The following is a 21,478-nucleotide window of genomic DNA, read 5'->3' as shown; positions in this document are numbered from 1 at the left end:
CCCCCCCCCAGCCCCATTATGTTGGCAAAATAAAACCTCGCCGTAGATGCAACAATGTAAGACATAAAATGTATCAACATTAACTCTCATCAATAGATAGGGAGCTATTAAATGTATCACAAACATATGAAAAATGACAGAAAGGAATATTAAACTTTGAAACCATTTAAGCATTTGGTTGATAGTGAATAAAAAATACAGGGATTCTAAAGATCTTTAAGCCAGGTGTACTTTACTAATTCACTATGCCCTCTTTAGCGGTAATTTTACCAAGGAATAGTCTCTTTATTATAAAAACTAATGATAATAATTTGAGTATATTCTTTGTACCAGATACTGTTATGAATGCTTTATGAACACAGTCAATCTTCATTGCAACTCTGAAGTGGATACTATTTGTATTTTACAGATGGGAAAATTGAAGCAGGAAGTTTGGTTCTGAAACTCTCTTAAACTCTATACACACACACACACACACACACATATACATATTTCTTAGACTTTATGATATATCTTGATATATATTATATATGTCATATATATATATCAGAAGTTGGTAAACTATGGCCCAAGGACCAAGTCTGGCCCCCCACCTGTTTTTGTAAATAAAGTTTTATTGGAACACAGCCACATCTACTCATTTACATACTGTCTAAGGCTGCTTTTGCACTACAACTGCTGAGTTAAGTGGTTGAGTAGTTGTGACAAAGAGCATATGGCCCACAAAGCCCAAAATATTTACTATCTGGCCCTCCACAAAAAGTTTGCTAAACCTTGATATCAGCCGTAAAGTTCACTAAAAGATTGGAGTCTGGAAGAAGATGAAATAATATCTTGTAATAATAATGCCTGGTATTTGGTATTTAGACTGGATTTTCACATATTTCTCTCTTTAATTCTCCTAACAACCCTGTGAAGTAGGTAGTTTTTTTATTTCCAGTTTAGAAATGAAGAAACTGGGGTTTTGAGAAGTTAACTGACTTACACCATTGACTAGACCGTAAACACCATGAGTCTAGCCTTCGTGTGTATTTATCATCATATCCACGTCACCGACCACAATGCAAGGGCAGAGTGGGCACTCAGAAAATACTTGCTAATGGAAGAGAGTGGTAAAGGTCATCAGCTAGAGAAGCTGCGTCTCCTCCTATTCCCCAGGTTTTTCTCCTGACCCCACAACTGCCTGGCAGTGGAAGGAGGGACTTTCTCTTGAGATAGAGCTAAACATAGGGTGCTTGACATGTCCTTCTGCTGTCAACTGAGAAATTTTTGCTGCTGCATTCCTCCTCCTGCTTAGTCAAACATCATCTCAATCGGACCAAAGGGCTTTCTGTTTTCCCCTCAAATGCACAGTCATAGCCTGGAGAGTTTTCCTGTCCTTGTGATTGGTGCATTTTTAGACAAGATTAACACTGACGCCTTCAAGAGATGGTAGTCACATGGAATCTGGGTTTTGGCTGGATTTCAGGCAGAGCGCCGCCTGCCCTCCTCCCACCCCATGATGAGTCACAGTGCACAGCCAACTGCCCTTCTGAGAGGGACTCAGGGCTTTTGTTTTCTTTCATCTTGCTTCATGCTGGTCATGTGAGGCACCGGGTATTAATAGACCATCGGGTTGGCCTTCTGAATCTGGTTGTTGTTGGTCAGGGAGATAAACGAAAGGTCTGGCCAGTCCCTCTGCACCATTTGTCACTCCTCTCTTGACTGTCACGTGCTGCTTGGTGACAGGGCTGAACCAGACAAGCAGAGGTCATCCAGCGTGGTCACCGCCCGTGGATGTGGCCTCTACGGATGGATGGACTTCTTGCCTCTTTTTGTGGGTACTGGGTCAGCTCCTGACTTCCAACACTGGACCACCAGTACAAATCTTAAACCAGCCTCAGCCTTTCCTCGCCTCCTTCTCCCTGCATGTGTGAGAGATACATAAGCCAGGCAGGAAGAGGTTTCGGGGTGTTTTGTTTGGGTTTTTTGTTGCTGTTGTTTGTTTTTTAGAGTAAAATTATGTTCAGGAAATTAAAAGTCTGTATGTGGTTTGACAGGCTCCTAAGGGGCTCCAGGAGGACAGAAGTTTTAAACAAATGCCTTGGAAGCAGAGGCTCTTTGACTTGCTTAGGGCTTTGATCCAAAAGTTTCAGTTCTCCTCTGCAGCCCAATGTTTGGAATGTCACTTTGCTAATTCCCTCAGCCTTAATTCGAGTGCCCAGGCAGTGTCACACTCGGTGTGTACTGACCTGAAGTGAAGTGGGGCTGAGGCCTGGCCTGCAGATGAAACTCCCTTGAGAAGTTTCCTAGGAGCAGAAATGCAAGCTCTAATGTAAAGGAGGGGTCTGGGTTCTAAGTCTTAGGCCAGCTAGTTTTAGTGGGGGGCCTGTGGGGCTCCGGTAAAATTATTTTCACTTTACACCAGCCTCTTTTGTGTGAGGACTCTGTGGACGCATGAAGTGTACCAAGGAGGTCTCTGCTGAGTCCTCCCACTGCTTAAGGACAGTGAGACTTAGTCTCTCAAGCCTCACTTTGCTCATCTGTTAAGTGGGTTAGCTACCTGATCTCTAAGATACCGTTTCAGTCTTTAAGCTTCGTTTTTCAACAGTGGAATTTTTAATATATTTTTTTAAATATTGCCACACCTGTAAAGAATTTTGCTACCAAAGAAAGACCGGACTAAGGATGCACCAACTTCTGTTATTACCTTTCTTTCTTTTTGCTTGGCAATAAATGGGGTAGTGGGATTAGGACACACGCCTAAAACCAACCAACCAAACCTTGATTTCCACCTAATCTGTGCCATGGGCATTCCCTCATTCAAAGCTCTCAACAGTCTTGGGGACTCTGAGTATTATTAGTACAGAAGAAGAAATTGGGGCACCAAGAAATTTAGTAACTTGCCCATAGTCACACAGGATCCTAGTCTCTACATAGAAATATGTACATATGCTATACAACCCTGAATTCCTCTCTCTCCCTGTGATTGGCCTCTTTCTACAGGAAGATGAAGTGCAATGGGAGATTCTAACGAGCAGACATTTTTACTGAACACTGCATGAGATTTCTGGATAAGGCTTGCGCCTTCCTTGGAAAGTACGCCTCTTGCTGACCATGAGCTTTAATGTGCCTTGAGAACAGTTGGTGCCACTGGGGAAGAAGTTCAAGTAGGGGGAGAAAGACTCCTGCTGGGAGCGATTGTGTAGAACTCAAACATTTGCAGGTCATAGGCAGCTTTGTTCCCTTCGGAGTCCCTCGGCTTCACTTGCTGAAGTAGGACAAGCAGAATGAATTCACCCTGGCTGAAGCCAAACTCTTTATTTTTAAAAGAAAAAAAAAAGGCAATTAAATATTCAGCCTGATTCCTGGGTTTTGAATCACCCCCATTTGTCTTTCACTGTGAGCACCTGCTTTTTAGTCCTCTGTGGGCCCGCCTGCCGTCTATCTCTCCCTGTTGGTCCGTATCTCTGCGTCATGTGACTCAAAAGCGAAGATTAGAGGAGAAAAATGTCTCTGTGTTCTAAGCCGGGCAACTTCTATTTTTACCCACAGCTGTTGGAACTGATAGCAAAGTCACAGCTCACGTCCCTGAGTGGCATCGCCCAAAAGAACTTCATGAACATTTTGGAAAAAGTGGTACTGAAAGGTGAGCTTTAACCTCCTCCCCTCCACCACTCTCCCCTTTTTATAGAAATGGGGATGGGCAGTGGATTTTCCGATAAAGCAGACACGTCCTGAGATTTAAGGAAGGGTGAGTGGATGGAAATGAATAACTCGAGATGCGTTTCAGCCATGCCAAATTCCAGTTCAGAAAGGAGTGCCACCCATGTTCAGGATGAAGGGGGGAGCCGTCACCCTCCCATCCTAATACCAGGAGCATCCATTTGCCCTGTTCCACGCATCTCACACTTCTCAGTGTGGGCACATGTCCCAAGCTTGGCTACCAAGCCTCTGATGCCAAATTCCTAGAAAATTGAGCTATGTACAAGGCAGAATAGACTCACAGAGTATTTGATCTAAAAGGAACTTTAGGTCTTTGGCTCACCTGAGTCATTGTGCATGCAGGGAAACTGAGGCCCATAAGCAGAGTAGTTTATCCCTAATCCCACAAAGACTCGGGCAGACAGGATCAGAACTCAGGTTCTGACTCCTGGCCACCTAAACAGGACATCATTGCTGGGCCAGAAAAACTGCCTTCAGATCAGGTGAGCCAATCGGTGCTGGTGAAACAATGAAGAGAGAAAGAGTCTTTGTCAGAAACTAGGGAGAAGAGAACAAAGGGGGACCTAGATAATGGAAACTCTACCCAGTAACCTCAAGTATAGAAGCCTGGCCAAGTGTCGAATAAATAACAGTGAGAAAGAAAACCACATCCCCAGAGGCAGTACCCACGTGACATGAACAGAACGGAGAAGAAGAAGGGCCCACGTACAAAATATACAGTGTCCCAGTACCGTAACTGCTCATGCTTTTTTCTTCCCCACTCAAGTCCTCGAAGACCAGCAAAACATCAGACTGATCAGGGAGCTGCTGCAGACCCTCTACACGTCCTTGTGTACGCTGGTGCAAAGAGTTGGCAAGTCTGTGCTGGTCGGGAACATCAACATGTGGGTGTACCGGATGGAGACGATCCTACACTGGCAGCAGCAGCTGAACAATGTCCAGATTACCAGGGTAAGCAGGAACGCCCGGCCTCCTCCTAGCAGTAAAGACTTTGCTCGGTGCCTCCACTGAGAGGCTGGGCGGCCTCTGCGGGACTTTTTAAATCTTCTCTGGTAGCAGAAGAGTCTGGACAGTTCCGATCGGATGCTCTCTCCTGGGCGCTGCGAGTGGGCTGGAAATTCCCAATAAAGAGAGGGTGGGAAGAAGAACTTGGCATAACAAGATCAAAGTATGTGAATTGCAACATGGTAGGAAAACCGGAAGCTTGGACTGGGGGGATCTCTTGTCTTTCCCCTTTCCTCCTGAAGAACGTGTCCTTCACAGCTTCAGGGTTGCTGCCTTGAATACAACAGAGATGTGATGGCAGTGGCTTGGAAAGCTGGCACCAACCTTGGCAAATTCTAGTTCCAGTGACTAGTAATGATGACAAGGAGACCTTTGGTTAGAGACTGTGAACATACACATGGGGAAAGAAAACAGCAATTCTCACTCAAAGTGGGAAGAAAACCCAAAGAGGCCCTATATTACAGCTACACTACTATCAGTAGTGTCTTCTGGCTTTTAGAACCTAACTTGGCCCTCAGCTCCTGTCTTTTTACTAGTGAACAGGAGGACTGAGGCACACAAAAAATGTGAGAAAGACACTGCTCTAATCTCTTAAGGCTCGCTAATGGACAGGCGCTCTTAGACGGCTCACGTAGCGCTCACCTCGCTTATCACTGACCGCGTTCTTCTAAGTGGTTCCGGGACCCAAGCTGATAAAGTTTGGGTCTGCCCCATCTCTTGAAAAAGTAACATGAAGAGACCTCTTTGACCGCTTTTAAATAATTATTTTACTATATGAAGTTTTCAAAATACAACGTCCTTGACTTGGCTGTTAATAACCTGTTAGTTTCTTAAGCTCTGAAACAAAGGGAATAATGAGAAGCTTCAGAATTATGTGACTTCCTTAGAATCACTTAGGCTACAACTCCCTCACTTACACACACACACACACACACACACACACACACACACACAGCACAGCACAAGCCCAGAAAAGCTATCTCAATTGTTTGATTATTTTAAGAGCATGTATTCTGAACATTTACCGAATTTATTCTAATAATTTACCCCATTCTCTTAAGTGTAGGCATAGTTTGACGATGTGAATTTGAGACCCAAGTTCCCAGCTTATCTCTCACAGAAAACCCACTTATACCTTCTACCTGATTTCTGGTGTTCTGTGTAGCCTGGACTTAATTAATACTTTGGTTTTTTGTCCAAGCCCAGGACAGAAGGATCCAGCCAGTGATTCAAATGAGCAAGTCCCACTTGTCCAAGGGCCTCTTCCCTCCAGCAACTTTGGGACATGATTTAGATGATCACAGTTGCCCAGAGCTTGCCTCTGCTCCCTCTGTCCACATCCCAGGAGGCTTCTGGGCCACAGCGCTCACGTACTTTGCACGTCCATTGGCTTGCTGACCTAGAACCCCCCTTAACTGATCCACAAACACTCCAGGGAGAAGGTAGCCCTTGTAGTTACTATAACCTTTCATGGGGTGAGACAGGAGCAGGGACCAGAGAAGCCCAGCAACTTAGGCCACAACCTGGGGCTCCTTATTCGTCACATGGCAAAGCTTTCTTAACATCAGTGGTTTCCAAACTTCTTTTCAACCCAGCTTTCTTCCAACTACGTATTCAATGATCCAGCTTTTTGCAAACCCTTTACATCCAATGCAATCCCGTGCAGGATAGATCAAACACTGAATTTCATCTCACCTTCCCCTCTGCTCCTAGCATTCCAGCTGGGCCAAGCTATTGTCTGCCCATTCCAAGCTTTGTCCTGCCTCCCCAGGCCATCCACTCCACTGAAAACACTTTCATCTCACCTCCCTCAGAGGAGTTGTTACCATCTGAAATTATCTCATATGTGATGCCACTTCCCTGTCTCCATCCACTGGCTTATGAGCACCACAAAGAAAGCCTTACCATCTTGCTCCCTGTTCTGTTCCCTCTGCCTTGCACAGACCAGAAGGCAGTCAATAAATTTTAGATGAGTGAGTGAATGATTGAAGGGAAGTAATGCCTATCTCCTAGCCCCAGTGTAAGATCTAAGAAGCTAACTAACATATAGAAAGTACTTGGAACAGTGCCTGGCACGTAGTAAGTCTTTAAATGTGTCAGCTCTTATTATTATGAAGGGCTCGCTCTGTGGCAGGCACTCTTCTAAGTCTTTCACATGTATTAACTCATCCAGTGGATAACTATAATAGCTAATTTGCACTGGGTACTTCTGTGCGTTGTCTCACCCCCTCTGCCCAGCAACACTGTAAGATGTGCTTTTCCTCATTTTATAAATGAGAAAAATCAGGCTGAGTGGTTAAGAATAGTGTGGCTGGGAGCGCCTTGGTGGCTCAGTCAGTTGAGCATCCAACTCTTGGTTTTGGCTCAGGTCGTGATCTCAGGGATCAAGCCCCACGTCAGGCTCCACATTCAGCAAAAGTCTGCTTGAGATTCTCTCTCCCTCTGCTCCTCCCCACTGTGCTCACTCACTCTCTCTAAAGAAAAAAAAAATCCATCTTTAAAAAAAAAGAATAGTGTTGAGGCAATTGAGGCTGGTGCCTCAAGGCAGGTCCGATGTAGTAGGAGGGGGACTGAACCCAGGCCTGTCTACAGAGGCCGCTCTTCTCCCCACTACGGTCTGCTCCCTGCTGCCCTCCTTCCAAGCCCTCCTCGCTCTGAGCCACATTATTTTGAGAGCAGTGATGGGAACCCATGGAGCCCTCAAGACCTTGTCACACAAATGCCCAACTCTCCAGAGGAAAGAGAGAGAGAGAAACAGGACTTCATTACTTCAGTCTGGACTGTATTTTAAAGCCTACATTTTAACAGTTTGGACGAAAGAGAAGTATGTTGTTCCACAGAAATGTTAAGGTGACATTTACAGTAATTGCTTTCTATTTGCCAAAGTTCTAGCAGTTCCCGGCATACAATCTTGTCTTCCTTCAAAATTTCATATTTAATTCTATGGAGCCAATTTTTATTGGCAAAAATAATTAATAGAATAAAGGATGAAGGGGAAGAGAAACAAAGAGAACTGGCTTGGAAGGGGGAGAAGTCAAATAGAATCACTATGGGTAAGGCAGCGTTTGGGGTAAGGCAGTGTTTTGAAGCAGATAGAGGGCAGGATGCCTATAGAAGGATTACAGCCAAGTGCTTGATTGACTTATTGTTCTTTTATATGTTTATATTCAAAAAGAAGAAGGCATGCAAGCAGTTAACCATTTATCAGGAGTAAGGGCTCAGCATGGGGTCTGGGCAAGGATTTTGGAAAGGTTCAGGTTTGAAAATTTGAGCGTGAACTCTGCCAAGTGGACTTTAATAGGAGTTCATGTAATAATTGGCCTGGGAGTTTTCACCAAAAAAGTAGATGCTTTGAAGTGCTGGAAACAAAAAGAAAATTTCATGGCAGTTTTATTAGCTCATATGATCAGCAGCAGATGATAAACGACAAATAGGTCTAGAGCCTTCAGCGGTCCGGCGAAAGTCCTGAATTTTGCAAACAATTTAAAGTTCAGCCCAGCAGCCTGAACAATTTAAACCGTCAAGTCATAGACACTTCTGATGAGTTAAGAGGCTGAAGCTGATCCAAATCTGAGATTGTTGGAGCTGGAAGGGACCTTCAGAGTCTTCTAAGCCAATTCATTTTGGACATGGGGAAACTGAGACCCAGAGTTCCCAAGGGCACCTGGGATCCAGATCTGCTGCTTGTCCTTCCAGTGTTCCTCTCATGCCACCTCCCATTCTTCTCCATAGTCCGGCTTCCCAAGGCCCCAGGCCTCTTCCCACCTTTCCTCTACATACCTGTCCTGCTTTGCAGAGGACACACGTGGGGATTGGTGAAACCACGCGTCCCCCCTGGAGTCCTGTGCACGTGGGCTCTGATGTGCCTTGAACAGAGTAGTTCCCTAAAAATTTGAGGAGAGGACTCAATACCCATTGACAGGATATTTTCCTATGAGCTAAGGAAGGGCTTCTTCATCCTATATTTTTTCCTGTGCCCCCCAGAGGTGACAGAGCACTGAGTTAAAAATGGCAGTAGTCCAAAATCAAGAGCTCACCTGGGTCTAGCATGAGAAAAACAAAGAACCCCAGTCTCAGGTGATTCATGCTGACTCCTTATCCAAATGGCAGCATCAGTTGCTGTTCAAGACCTATCAGTAAATACTAGTGAGGACCTCCTCTGCACCAGTAGTTCCCAGAGCCCTCTGGGCTTACTTCCTTGATAGCACTTAACATATTGTTCTATCATTATTTGCTTATGTTTCTGAACCTCTTGCCAGCCTAATGAACCTGTTCCAACCCCAGTGCCTCAAAAGAGGTGGTTTGTGCTGGCCTTGTCTGCAAGGGGTATGACATTAGACCCCACCCTCAAGGAGTTAGGTGTGGGTGGGATAACATGAGCCCATCAAAATTTAAATAATAAATATAAAATTCAGCAATGAAATACCAGTTCAGGGTTATAGCAGAAGCAGCTCCTGATGGATTGCCAGTGGATTAGCCACAGAGTTTTTGAAAATATTCCATGGAGCCCTAGGTTTGAATAGAGATGTTCTGATGGATTGGGGCACTTACGCCAAAAGGTTCTGGGCCAGCCATTCGTAAAGGACACACACACACACGTACACAAATACACACAAGCACAGGTCTTCTTTTTGTTTTATACCTACTTAATTATGAGGGTTTCGTTCATCCATCAGATATTTTTTGGGTACCTACTGTATGAGAAGCACTCTTCTAGGCACAAAGGACACAGCAATGAAAAAAGACAAAAAGTTCTGCCCCCCATGGACCTTACATTCCAGCAGGAATGTTCCATTCAAGTTTCCTTTTGGAAACGGTTTGCATTACATAACAAAAAGGGGCTGGTTCAGAAAGTCCCCGGAAGAGATCATAGAAATTCCAGGAAGATGCAGTGAAAGAGGCCTGGAGTACCCACAAAAAGCAGAAAAGAAATTCCCTTTCAGAGGAAATAAGTATAAACTGGATCTGAGGAAGCACACCGTTCGGACGGGCAGAGAGGCGGGGGGGGGGGGAGGGGGGGCAGCGTGTTGGGCACAGGCAAGAAAACCTTCCTGGAGGGATCACGGTCAGGAGGGGCGATGGGAAAAGCCCGCGCAGGTGGCAGGCGGGGGCACTCTGTCAGGGCACAAAGCCCTTTAGGAACGTAGTGAATCTGGTCACTGAGCAAACTGATTGGAGCACAAGAATCCAACATGTGCTGTTTGCAGAATGGTTACAAGTATAAAGCTTTGTGAAACTTAGGAAAGTCCCTCTGGCACCATTCCGCCCGAGCTGTTCCAGGCTATTCCTGTGGGTCCTCAGCCACAGGTCCTGTTTCTGCCCTTAGGGCGGGGAGAACTGTGGCTTTCGATCTGCGATCAGTCAACCAGCTTGAGGGTGGGGGACAAGGGGACAGCTGATTCCCTGGAGAGTGTCACCTGGTGATCTGCTGCCCGCCCCCCACAACCTGCACCTTAACCTCATCCTTCTCCCCACAGCCTGCCTTCAAAGGCCTCACCTTCACCGACCTGCCTTTGTGCCTACAACTGAACATCATGCAGCGGCTGAGTGATGGGCGTGACCTGGTCAGCCTGGGCCAGGTGGCCCCCGACCTGCACGTGCTCAGCGAGGACCGGCTGCTGTGGAAGAAACTCTGCCAGTACCACTTCTCGGAGCGGCAGGTCAGGGGGGCCCCGCGGGCAGTCCCTCCTCTCCCTTCCCTGTTACCCCCCCCCAAACTGCCTTGGCATTCTTCTCGAGCTTGAAGCGTGAGTGCCCACCCTCCAGGGCTTCCCAGCTGACTAGAGAGCAACAGTACGAGAAGTTTCTAAATAATGTATGTGATTCTCATGCGGGAAAAAAAAAACTTACATTCTTAACCCATATGCACACTTCACAAATTGCTCTTAGACATTCATAAAGTGACACCAGTCCTCCCTCTTCTGTAACAGAGTAACTTACAAAAGTAACTTCCCTTTATATTTTACAGCTAAGGAGATTTATAGATATTATTTCATTTTAGTCTAACAACCCAGGGCTGGGGTAGGTATCCTTATGCTCAGTTTAAACAGATGAGGGGACTCAGTCCACAAACTAGGGAAATGGCTCTGAAGGGAAGGAAACCGCCTTGAATGTAAATTTGAACTGTGGGCTTCTGACACCAGCTCTGGGCCTCTTTCCCCTCGTCATGCTGCCTCAGATTTTTTTTTCCACCTTCTTTATATAGATGTGTGAGTTCAACAAGTTCTATTCATGAAGCCACTAATATTTAGATATAAAATAGAGCCACTGTGCCAAGCAGTGACTGCGTCTCCCTGGAAATAATCACTCAAGTCTACAGCAAAGAAAAGATTGAAGGTGTTTATTGAAATCACCTAAACTTTAAAGGACCATCCAAATACAATGGAGTAGAGGTCACTAGTAAGATGTCACCAGCCCCCTGTTTCGTTTAAGGACTGGTAAAAGCTACCACTTCACTGGGTAGAGCTCAGAAGGACTCTTTCTATCTTGGCTATTTTTTCCGTGGCAACTGCAGGGCATAGATGAAAAAGGGGGAAGGAGGGTGGGAACAGAACTTTTCAGAAAAACAAAACCACAAACCATCTTCTTGATGAACTCTCCTGCAGTCGTTTGCAATTATCTGTATTCGTTTGCAATTTAGATCCGCAAGCGATTAATTTTGTCAGACAAAGGACAGCTGGATTGGAAGAAGATGTATTTTAAACTTGTGCGATGTTACCCACGGAAAGAGCAGTATGGAGACACCCTTCAGCTTTGCAGACACTGTCACATTCTTTCCTGGAAGGTATGTCCCTCGGGGTGGCAGCCACAGACCCCTACCCAGCCCCTAAGAGCCAAAGGCACCGGCATTGCCATGCGGAAGCCCTTCCCACTTCTTTCCTGCTCTTCACTACTGCAGCCCCCGCTGAAGGTGTAGGAAGCTCTAATTCAGTCCCTGCAGAGAAAAACTTTGAGAGACCTTAATTTCCTCCACCCCTATTTTTATGTATATGTGTGTGTGTGTGTGTGTGTGTGTGTGTTTTGTACATCTCACCCACGTGCAAATTCTCCCATCTCTTTGTGCACAGGTACACACACACACACACAGCTCTTTAATTTTTGCAGAACTTATGGCATTCTTGACAGAGGAATGCTGTTTTGAGGTTGGGCACAGCCTCACGGGGCTACAAGCCAACGAGATGCTTCTGAGAACTCAAACCTAAAACCATGACGTTCCTTTCCAGGGCACTGACCACCCGTGCACGGCCAATAACCCGGAGAGCTGCTCCGTTTCCCTTTCACCCCAGGACTTTATCAACTTGTTCAAGTTCTGAATCCCAGCATGTGACAGCACTTCCGCAGGGTTCCCCCAGCTGATCGGATGGCTGGGAATACAGAGCTTGGACACTTCATTTGTAAATAGTGTACATTTGAAACGTTGGCTCAAAACTTCTGAGCTAAGTCACTGAGAGGACGTTGGAAGGGGAGAGATGCAGTTGCCGACTGGGAGTTTGAGAATACGGACTGCTCGTTAGAACTGGTATGGAAAAGCAGAAATATTGTAAATAAACTTTTTTCCTAACTATTTGCCGGCAAGACTGTAAGGGCAGGAATTCAGTTTCATCGGTGAAAATGGAATTCTCCTCGTGTTCACTGAAACTCCTTGGTAGTTCCCTAGGGATGTGGAAGAAAAGGGCAGAACTCGAATGCAAGACAGAACACTCTGTTTACAATGTGAAAATTTGCTTAAAGAAAGAGAAGACGGCGACATATGCGAAATCCCTGCGCTTTGGTTTCCATTGGGGGGGAGTGTTTCAAAAAGGCAAAGGAAGCACCACCCATCTTAAACCTGTGTGGGCATAGGGCCTTCTCTTGCGAATATATCACACAATAGTCTACCTCGGAAAGGAGGCAGCGCTCCCTTGGACAAAGTGCATTGTCCAGTAGGCAGTGTCTTTTTTTTCTTGGTTTTTCATCACATGAAAGTGGTTTCAATAGGAAGGGATCCTGGAGGCAATCCTCATCATGTTTCAGACTTCCTTTTTAGGCGAATAGGCACTCTTTGGAGTTGCCTCCTTTCTAGAACAACTCTACAGCACATATGCCTTTTTTCTTCCTTTCATACTGTAGCTCATTCGGGGCAACATAAGTCCCAGAGGAAGTCCTACCGCAGAAAAGATAGAATGAGTCACCCAATAGCTGTGAAGACTTTCTTATTCCTGTTTAACTTCTCAGCTTGTCTGGGCTTCCCAGAATATCTTCACGGATAAGCGAGTTATCTGTGGACTGCCGGGAGCCAGAGTGCTGATAAAGGCTTGTAAAACAGGTTTTACGTATCAGTTAAACGTTGCACTAGCTGCTGTCCCTCGTGGCAGGTGATGAGCCGAGGAGCTTTCTTTTCTTTATGCCCAACATCAAAATTTACTCAGCCTAAGCTAGGACTTCTTGCGAGGATGACAAGATGAAGCCTGGAGTTCTAATCATAGGGAACAGCAGTACTGTGAGTTCATCCCTAAACTTGCTCCACACCCCTGGGGATCTTGCTAGGCAAATTTCACCAGGTAACTGTGGAAGAAAGGAAATCTCAGGACTTCATGAGTTCATTGTCAAATATTCCTGGGATGGGGTAGGGGATGTTTTTGGGTTTTTTTTACTTTTTATAGAACTTTGCTTTTCTACAACAATGTACATATTTTGGCAGTTGTATTTGCTTTGTGCTTTTCTTCTTCTTTTGCAAATAAAGTTGCCACCCTGCATGCCCTTGGCAAATAAGTGAAGCAGAAATAGGAACTTGCTCACATTCACAGTGAAGAACAGTGTATCCTTAGGGGTTGAACGTCGGGGTGGACTGGGGAGGGGAAAGAGGGGTAAGCATGTACAGAAACCAGCTGGCGATGCAGAGCCCCTTCCTGCCTTCCCTCAGGCACAGCCCCAGTACCAGCACGCTGCAGAGAAGTCAACTCTCCGCCAACCCTCCTCACTTTACAGTGTCTGTGCCTACACACCAGGGTATCTCCATGTTTATTTTCACTATCTCCACCCCCCCATCAGAAGAAAAAATTAAATTGCATTTAAATTCTCCCCACTGAGAAGAATTAAACATTAAAGAATAGGATCTTGTTGGGTAAGGTTGAGCTTCCAGAGCCCTATAATACCTAATGGGATTTTTTTGCTCTCTCCTCCCCCTGAGTCAAAGTCACACTGAGAATGCAGGGCCTATAGATGGTGGAAAAAAATACTGGCACTTCTAGAATTTCAGACAACTTCTCTCAAAGGTCTCAGCTTCCTGAAAGATGTGGGGCAGAGCTGGGTTGATTGTTATGGTGAGATCTCTGGATCTTTGACTCTGACATTTTTAGGGTAGGCGTTCATGGCCTTCCACGTCTGTCCATCAACTCGTGACCTCCACCCCTTCACGCTGATCAGGGAGGTGGAAACTCCCAGGCACCCTCAGGTCTGCAGTCCCAGAAATGTTGCCTGCTTAGACCGTCAGCACAAAACTGGCAAACCAGTCTCCTTTGGACTATCTGCAATGCCCGCGATTCATGTCCTACCCCAGGCAGTGAGGCGCATATGTGCGAGATGACCCCTACCACAAGGGGTAGGGTGATGGTTTTCTGAGATGTTTCCCTTGACGGTGCCTCCGGGTTCTACCCATCTCTGTTGGCATTTTGGGGGGTGGTGTGTGACAGAGTCGAGGAAAATTTTTAAGGAAAAAAGAAGAAACCAACATTTGTGGTTCTCTTTCATTGGCAGACGAGACTAAGAAAGGAAATGGCAGGTGGAGAGGGATGGGGGAAGGAATAGAAATGGCCAATCTTTGATGCTGTGGTTTGTGTGAAGGCAAGGAGAAGAAGAGAGCGCGTGAGAGCACCTGTGTTGGCACCACATGGCAGCTGTTAAGCATGGCCAGAGCCTCCTATATAAGTAAAGTGAGTGAAAAAGAAAATTCTCGTTCCCTGGGCACTAATCTTCTTTAGAATTTCTATTGGCAAACCCTCTGGGAACAACCTCACCTAAAAAACAAAAACAATCCCTGTCTCAAAACTGCTGGTCTAAAAGCCAGAGGGACAGGACAATGGAAATTGCTGGAAGAGATAGAAGGCTCCCCTCTTTGCTGTACCTACCTAACCACTCCACGCCTGTAATGTAGAATTTGAAACTGATGTCAACCATGAAGTAATTCGGACTTCCAGAGAAGGAAGGAGGGTGCCCAGGCCAATGTGAGTGAGCCCAAGTCCACAGGGATGTTAGGTATGATCAGGTCCAACGTAAAGGTGTGTGAGCAACGAGCCCAGAGTGTCCTAAGAGTAAGGCACAACACTGAGGGAAAGAATATGTGAGTGCTCACTTCATAGCAAGATCCAGAAAAAAGTCCAATGACCTCTTCAACTACAGTGCATGATTACTTAATGCTATTACTTCGAGTAGATGGATCAGTAGCTTGGGAAGGCGAGTGGCAAAACTACAGAGTGAAAACACCCCCGGGGTGTCAGTCGTGAGATGGCATTTGCTTAGTGACGATCACCTTTACACTGAAGTGGCCTGGAGGAGCTATTTGAGGCGGGCTGGGCCGATACTCCTCAACACTCGGTACAACGGTGGGCTTGGCTGGGTGATGGGGAAGTAACGTAACAAGCAGGTACCGAGTTACTGCCACGATTCTCTGTGGATTCGAAAAGCGTTTTTCATGAGGAGCTTACAATTTAACAGAGGCTCCTTTTTTCTGTTGTTTCTGTGTGGGAGACGAGGGAGAGCTTAGAATTTCATCTGTCTAAGCAAGTGGTGTGATTTACCAGGTCAATCATTTCAAGACATGTTCAACAATATATCGTTTGTAGCACTGAATACAATGTTTATCATAAAATACGCACCTGAGTTTATATTGTTCTGCCAGGCTATAGGGCAATAACGTTTTGCTATGCACTCTATTTTATGTGTGAATTTTTTTAACTGTAATTTTATGTGTGACTTTTTTTTTTAACTAAACTGTATCAACATTTTCTATGTGGACATCTGGGTGTGTGTGTGTGTGGTTTTTTTTTTTTTTTTTTTTTAATCTGTTTCCAACTATCTGAGTCTGTGAACCATCCTCCTGACTGGATGCTAGCCTAAAATCCTAGTGTTTAAACAGACCTCAGAAACACCCCAAACCTCTAGACAAATGCAAAGACATGGCTCTTTGATATATCTTGGGCTCTTGATGTCTTCAGTAAACAAGATCATAATTCCTTTAAACTCAACATTTTCTTTAGATGCTTTCTTCTCTGTTTTGTTAAAGAGAGTAAACCCTCCGTGGCTTCCCAAAGGAAGGAAACTCCCATCCCAGACTTTAGTGCTGGAAGGGAAGTTCAAGATATTGAAGATGGTGGAGTCTGGAATTCCTTCTGCCTTTCAGCATGAGGTAGTGGGTCCAGAATATTCGGGGGACATGTCTGAGTCCATGTGGTACTCAGTGGTAGACCTGAGTATGAACCCGGGACTTTCTGAGGCCTTGACTCTGTGCCCCCGACCCAGCATACGTTGGTATCTTCTGGAGACACATGACACTTGCCTGATTGTTCTCAACACCTTCACTGTGGAAGGCAAGCGTGAGGGTCCAGTGTTAGGCATCCGGCCATTATCTTTTCCAAATATTTTAAGTCCCTGATTCCCCATGGAGAAGTTAACATTTCTCCCTGGAGCCACTTAACATTTTAGGAACCTCTGACCCTGCTGTGAGAGTAGAGCATTCTAGTGAGTACAACCTGCTCACCACGGAGCAAGCAGCATGTTTTGACAAACCCACTTTTCCCCGGGTAATTACATTTTAATTACAAAAGTGGCCCTTAAGACAGGTAGATAATGGCTGAGCAGCAGGATTGCTTTCTAAAAACTGAGGTTCTGATGATAACCAAGCCGGTATTTCCTCTCAGACTAAGAAGTACATTTAATCCATACCCTTCATCTCCCCATCCTCCAACACCTGCCATAAGATCTGGTGAGTTCCTTTCCCAGGGGGACCCTCCCATTCTCTGCCAAACCTCATCGTTACTAAGCAAAGAGGGATTATTCCAAGAGACAGCAAGGAGCGAGGGGCCACAGATATTTGTGACTTTGTCTGCTGGACATTTTTCCAAGTGTCCCTGAACTCAGCAAACAAAGCTTCCTGAGAAATCTCCCACAATTCTGGCCCTGCTCCATTTGTCCAAAAATGGATGGCTGCTCCAAATCTCCGAACTTCTTAAAACTCCATCTGCTACAACATTACTTCTGGAGTTTGAACATGACTTTTTCTGTCTTTGAGTACAGCAATGTTTGTTTAATTAACGATGCACAAGTCTGTTAAACAGAAGGCTCCAAGGATTGCTCTACGCTTGAGAGCTCTTGGCACCATCTTTATTCTACCAAGTGCCAATAACCGTGGCTAAAGGGGGTGTATATTGAAGTCCATGTCCTAAGTTTAGAAGCTTTACTCCTTTTAATAAAAAATGCTATAGGGGTTGAACATGTAACTAAAAGTATAAGGTTAGTCTCATTACATGCGAAGATGTTTATTTAATATTGTGTGAGCTAAGTCCTTCTGTATAAATTATTTGCACACTTTCCTTGCATGATGAATTGATTTTTTTTTATAGTTGTTTGTACCAGACGGTGGCATATTTTTGTAAAAATTTTTTGACACTGAATTACAATAAATGTTTTTCCAACAACACACTGGTGCATTTTTGGTGTGGGCCAATTTGAGTTGGCTTTTTAGCATACTGAGTATGCTTATCTTTTGCCTCATGAGGCTTAAATTCCTTGTCCCAGAAACTTATCATTGTTATAAAATTTCTAGGAATATGTCAAAAAATAAGCTTGCTGCTGAATACCAACCTCAGTCAATAACACAGCATTATGCTTAAATGGGATAGTCCCACTTACTGTGTGTCTACTACAATGAGCTGTGAAATCAGTATCAGTTTATTCAATAGATATTTACTGAACAGCTATTTATACACTGGACCCTGTGCAAGGCACTGAGAATAGGATAGTGAACAAGACAGAATGCCTGCCTTCATGGAATTTAGATTCTAGTAGGAAAAGTAAAGACAACATATAAACAAAGCAAGTAGGAAAATATTTAATTCACAAGAAATGCTACGGTAAGAATAAACAAGGGGCTGAGATGCAGAATCAGAAGGGAACCTGCTTAGGACGGGCTGAACTGGGGGTCTCTCCAACAAAAGATAGAGAGGCTGAGACCTAAACTGTAAGAAAGAGCCAGCTGCAGAAGAGTGAGGTCAGAAGCATTCCAGAAAGAGGGACTGGCTTGAGCAAAGTTCAGATTATGGTCCTGCCGCTTACCTACAGTGTGACCTTTGTCCCCTTAATTCTTATAGGTCTCAATTTCTAAGACTCCAAAATGGTGATCATGAATCTATTACTTACGGTTGTGAAGGTTAAGTGAACTAATGCAAGTAAAAGGCATGGAGCCAGGCACACCACACGTGTTCCATAAACGCTAACAATCATGATTCCCCAAGCAACATTGCTCTCTGCATCTCTACTTAGGTGTGATGCACTCAGGTGACCGACGTGGTGGCTGAATTAATAATACATTTACTCTGGAACACACCCTGATCCTGCCGCTAACTCTCCATCCGAAAACAACATAAAAGGCACATTAGACGAATCAGATTTTTTTTTTTAATTTCCACCAGGATCACAAAAGCTCAACACTCACTAAATATCCCATGCATTCATCACTCAGGCTGCTCCATCTACCTTGAATATTCTTCTCCTACCTCTGTCTAATAAGCATCTATTGCTCCTTATGGCCAGCTCCTCCCTAATGCTTCCTCCGACTGAGTAAATCTCACCTCCCATAACACTTTCCTGCATCTAGACTTTGCTACATGGTAGTCTTATTTGGGGCTGTGTGTAGTACCCAGCACAGGGCTGGGGTTGAATGAATTAATAACGCACACAGACATTCACAAAATGCTTTTGGTGAAAGTCTCACTGATCACATGCTTACCCTCCACTCAAATAAGAATCAGTGTGCATTTATGGGCATAGACAGAACTATTTATAGCTTCTTGGTTAAAAATTAATGTAGTTGAAAAAGTAACAAATGCGAAGACTTAGTGTTCATTAAAGTTTAAGTTCAACTACATCTTTACAAGTCTAGTAAATTTTCATACAAAATAAGAGGAGCTTTTATTACTGTTTGATAAACTCAAATTGAACAAACTAAAGTCCTTTTAAAAAACAGGTTCCTTTTCTACACCTAATGAAAATTCCTTGGAGCCCCTGGGTGGTGCAGTCGGTTAAGCGTCTACCTCTTGGTTTTGGCTCAGGTCATGATCTGGGGGTTGTGAGATCGAGCCCTGCGTGGGGCTCTGAGCTCTGCTGGGAGTCTGCTAAAGTTTCTCTCTCCCACTCTCTCTGTCCCTCCCCATGCTTATCCCCATGCTTACTCTCTCTCTCTCTCTCTCTCTCAAAAAATAAATGTTTTTAAAAAAAGAAAATTCCTTTAAACATGTTAAAACTACAATTATAAATCTAACACATTTGCTTTTTTTTTATATAAGCACTTCAAATACCTGCTCAGGGAAGCTTCAATCCTAATAAGCAAAACATTCCCAGGTAAATTAATAACTTGTAAATTTAATAAATTAAGCATAAATAGGTCTCAAAAACTCTAGCATTGTTACAACAAGTGAAATTACTATACCTTTCCATTTAAAATCATATCTTACACTAATTACTTATTTTAAATGGAATCATAAGGCTACTACAGTAGGCAGAATAATGACTCGCCAAAGATGTCCACATTCCAATCCCCGGGTCCTGCGACTATGTTACATGGCAAGGGAGACTCTGCAGGTGTGATTAAGTGCTTTGAGACAGAGCTTTACCCCAGATTACCTGGGTGAGCCCAATCACAAGGGTCCTTAAAAGTGCAAGAGAAAGGCACAAGAGGACAGAGTGATGTGACAGACAAAGGGCCCTCCCGCCATTGCTGGCTTTGAAGAGGGAGAAGGAAGGGGCCACGAGCCAAGGAACCAGAACCATCTATAATCAGGAAAAGGCAACGATTCTCACCCAGAGCCTGCAGAAAGGAACGCAGCCCTGCCAACACCTTGAACTTGGCCTAGTGAGACCTGGGTCAAATTTCCCAGAATTCTGATGGATCTGCGTTGTTTTAAGCCACTCAATTTGTGGTAATTGGTGACAGCAGTAACAGGAACCAACACCATTAATGCGACAGATTCACTCGCCTGTCCTACAAAGCTATCAGTCCTGACCCTTCGGCTCCCCCGCCCCCAAGCTGAGTGAGGGTCTGTCTGCAAATGAAAGGCACGACTGTCTTTAGAGCCTAATTCAGCAGCAGGAGTTATTTTGACCGCCTGTGCACGTGACCTGCAAGGCTGGACAGGAGAGCTCTGGCTGCCGCTGTGGTAGGTGTAAGTTGTCTCCTGCCCGTGACAGACTTCATGGAGGTTAATGCCAATCACGTTGCTGCCCAAGAAACATCACAGAGGATCAGTGTTTCCAAGTCTCTCCAAGAAGCCATGTTTACGAAGCAGCAGTGTCCTGGCACGGGAGCTCACACTCAGAAATGTGAGCCCGACCCCTGCCTTTAAGGACTTTCGTAGGTCTGGTTAGGGGGCGGGGGGGGGGGGGCTGGGAGGCACAAGAGAAGGTACATCAACTACAACACAAGATCCAAAGTGCCAAGTACCCTGACTGACGTACAAAGGACCAGAGGAATCCAGAGAGGAAGGACTGAGTTCATGCTTCTGAAAAGGAACGATGTGGGATAAGACACAAGCCCACAACATACTCTTCCTGCATCTGTATAAACAAGGACTCCTCTGGAATCTATAAGCCAGGGACTGTGGCTTGAAAGCCAGAGACCAGGACTTACCACCCAAGCCTGTTTGGTGCTGTCAATAGGTTTCTTGGAGAAAAAAAAAACAAAAACAAAAAAACAATGAAACAAAACACTAAAACACTGAAGGTTGGGCCGATTTCCCTTTTGAAGGGAACTGAAGAGATGCTCTGTGTTCCCTGGGGGTCCCAGGGCCTGAGCCTTGTCGTTGTTCTCAAAAATTAACAAACACTCAGTGAACCCCAGGTCTTTTCAACAAACTGTGATGATCGATGTTGAGTCAACTTGGCTAACCCATGGTACCCATTTGTTAGGTCAAACACCAATGCAGATGTTGCTGTGAAGGTAGTTTCTAGATACGATTAACATTTAGATAGGGAGACCTTGAGTAAAAGAGATTAACCTCGACCGGGTGGGTGGGCCTTAGCCAACTGTTGAAGGTCTTATGAGGAAAAGGCTGATGTGCCCCCAGAAAGAAGGAATTCTTCCTCCAGACTGCCTTTGGGCACAGGACTGCAACATCAGCTCTTCTCTGGGTGTCCAGTCTGCCGGCCTTCCTTACAATTACAGACTTGCCAGCTCCACACCTGTGTGAGCCAGTTCCTTAGAGACAGAGAGAGAGAGAGAGAGAGAGAGAGATGATAGATAGATAGATAGATAGATAGATAGATAGATAGATAGAAAATTGACAGATTTTAAGAAATAAAATATATCTATACAGATATACACACAGAGTGGGGGGGGGCTGTGTATGTCTATATAGAGATAGAGGGAAAGACAGAGCAAGAGAGAGAAAGAGATGAATCCTATTTGTTCTGTTTCTCTGGAGAACCCTGACTAGTACATGCTCCTAGAAAGAGAACAAGGGCAAGGAAAGTCTGCAGGAAACCTTCAGAGGGCAGGAGGGAAAGAGAGAAAACCCTGAGA

General features: G+C 44.9%; 1 protein-coding gene across 2 annotated transcripts in view; it reads left to right on the top strand.

Annotated features, from left to right (window-relative positions):
• The window catches only part of FBXO32 (F-box protein 32), a 36,045-nt gene extending 20,343 nt beyond the window's left edge, over positions 1-15,702 (top strand). For both annotated transcript variants that reach the window (XM_040625555.1, XM_040625556.1), the window contains 5 exons: positions 3,535-3,628; positions 4,472-4,656; positions 10,188-10,370; positions 11,351-11,494; positions 11,934-15,702. In XM_040625555.1, coding sequence (XP_040481489.1) covers positions 3,535-3,628; positions 4,472-4,656; positions 10,188-10,370; positions 11,351-11,494; positions 11,934-12,023 — 696 coding nt within the window. In that variant the 3' untranslated portion in view covers positions 12,024-15,702. The remainder of the gene's footprint in view (positions 1-3,534; positions 3,629-4,471; positions 4,657-10,187; positions 10,371-11,350; positions 11,495-11,933) is intronic.
• The last annotated feature ends 5,776 nt before the right edge of the window (positions 15,703-21,478 follow it).

The sequence above is a fragment of the Ursus maritimus genome, unplaced genomic scaffold (assembly GCF_017311325.1).
Source record: "Ursus maritimus isolate PB19 unplaced genomic scaffold, ASM1731132v1 scaffold_9, whole genome shotgun sequence".
NCBI lineage: Eukaryota > Metazoa > Chordata > Mammalia > Carnivora > Ursidae > Ursus > Ursus maritimus.
This window is presented reverse-complemented; position numbering and strand designations above follow the sequence as displayed.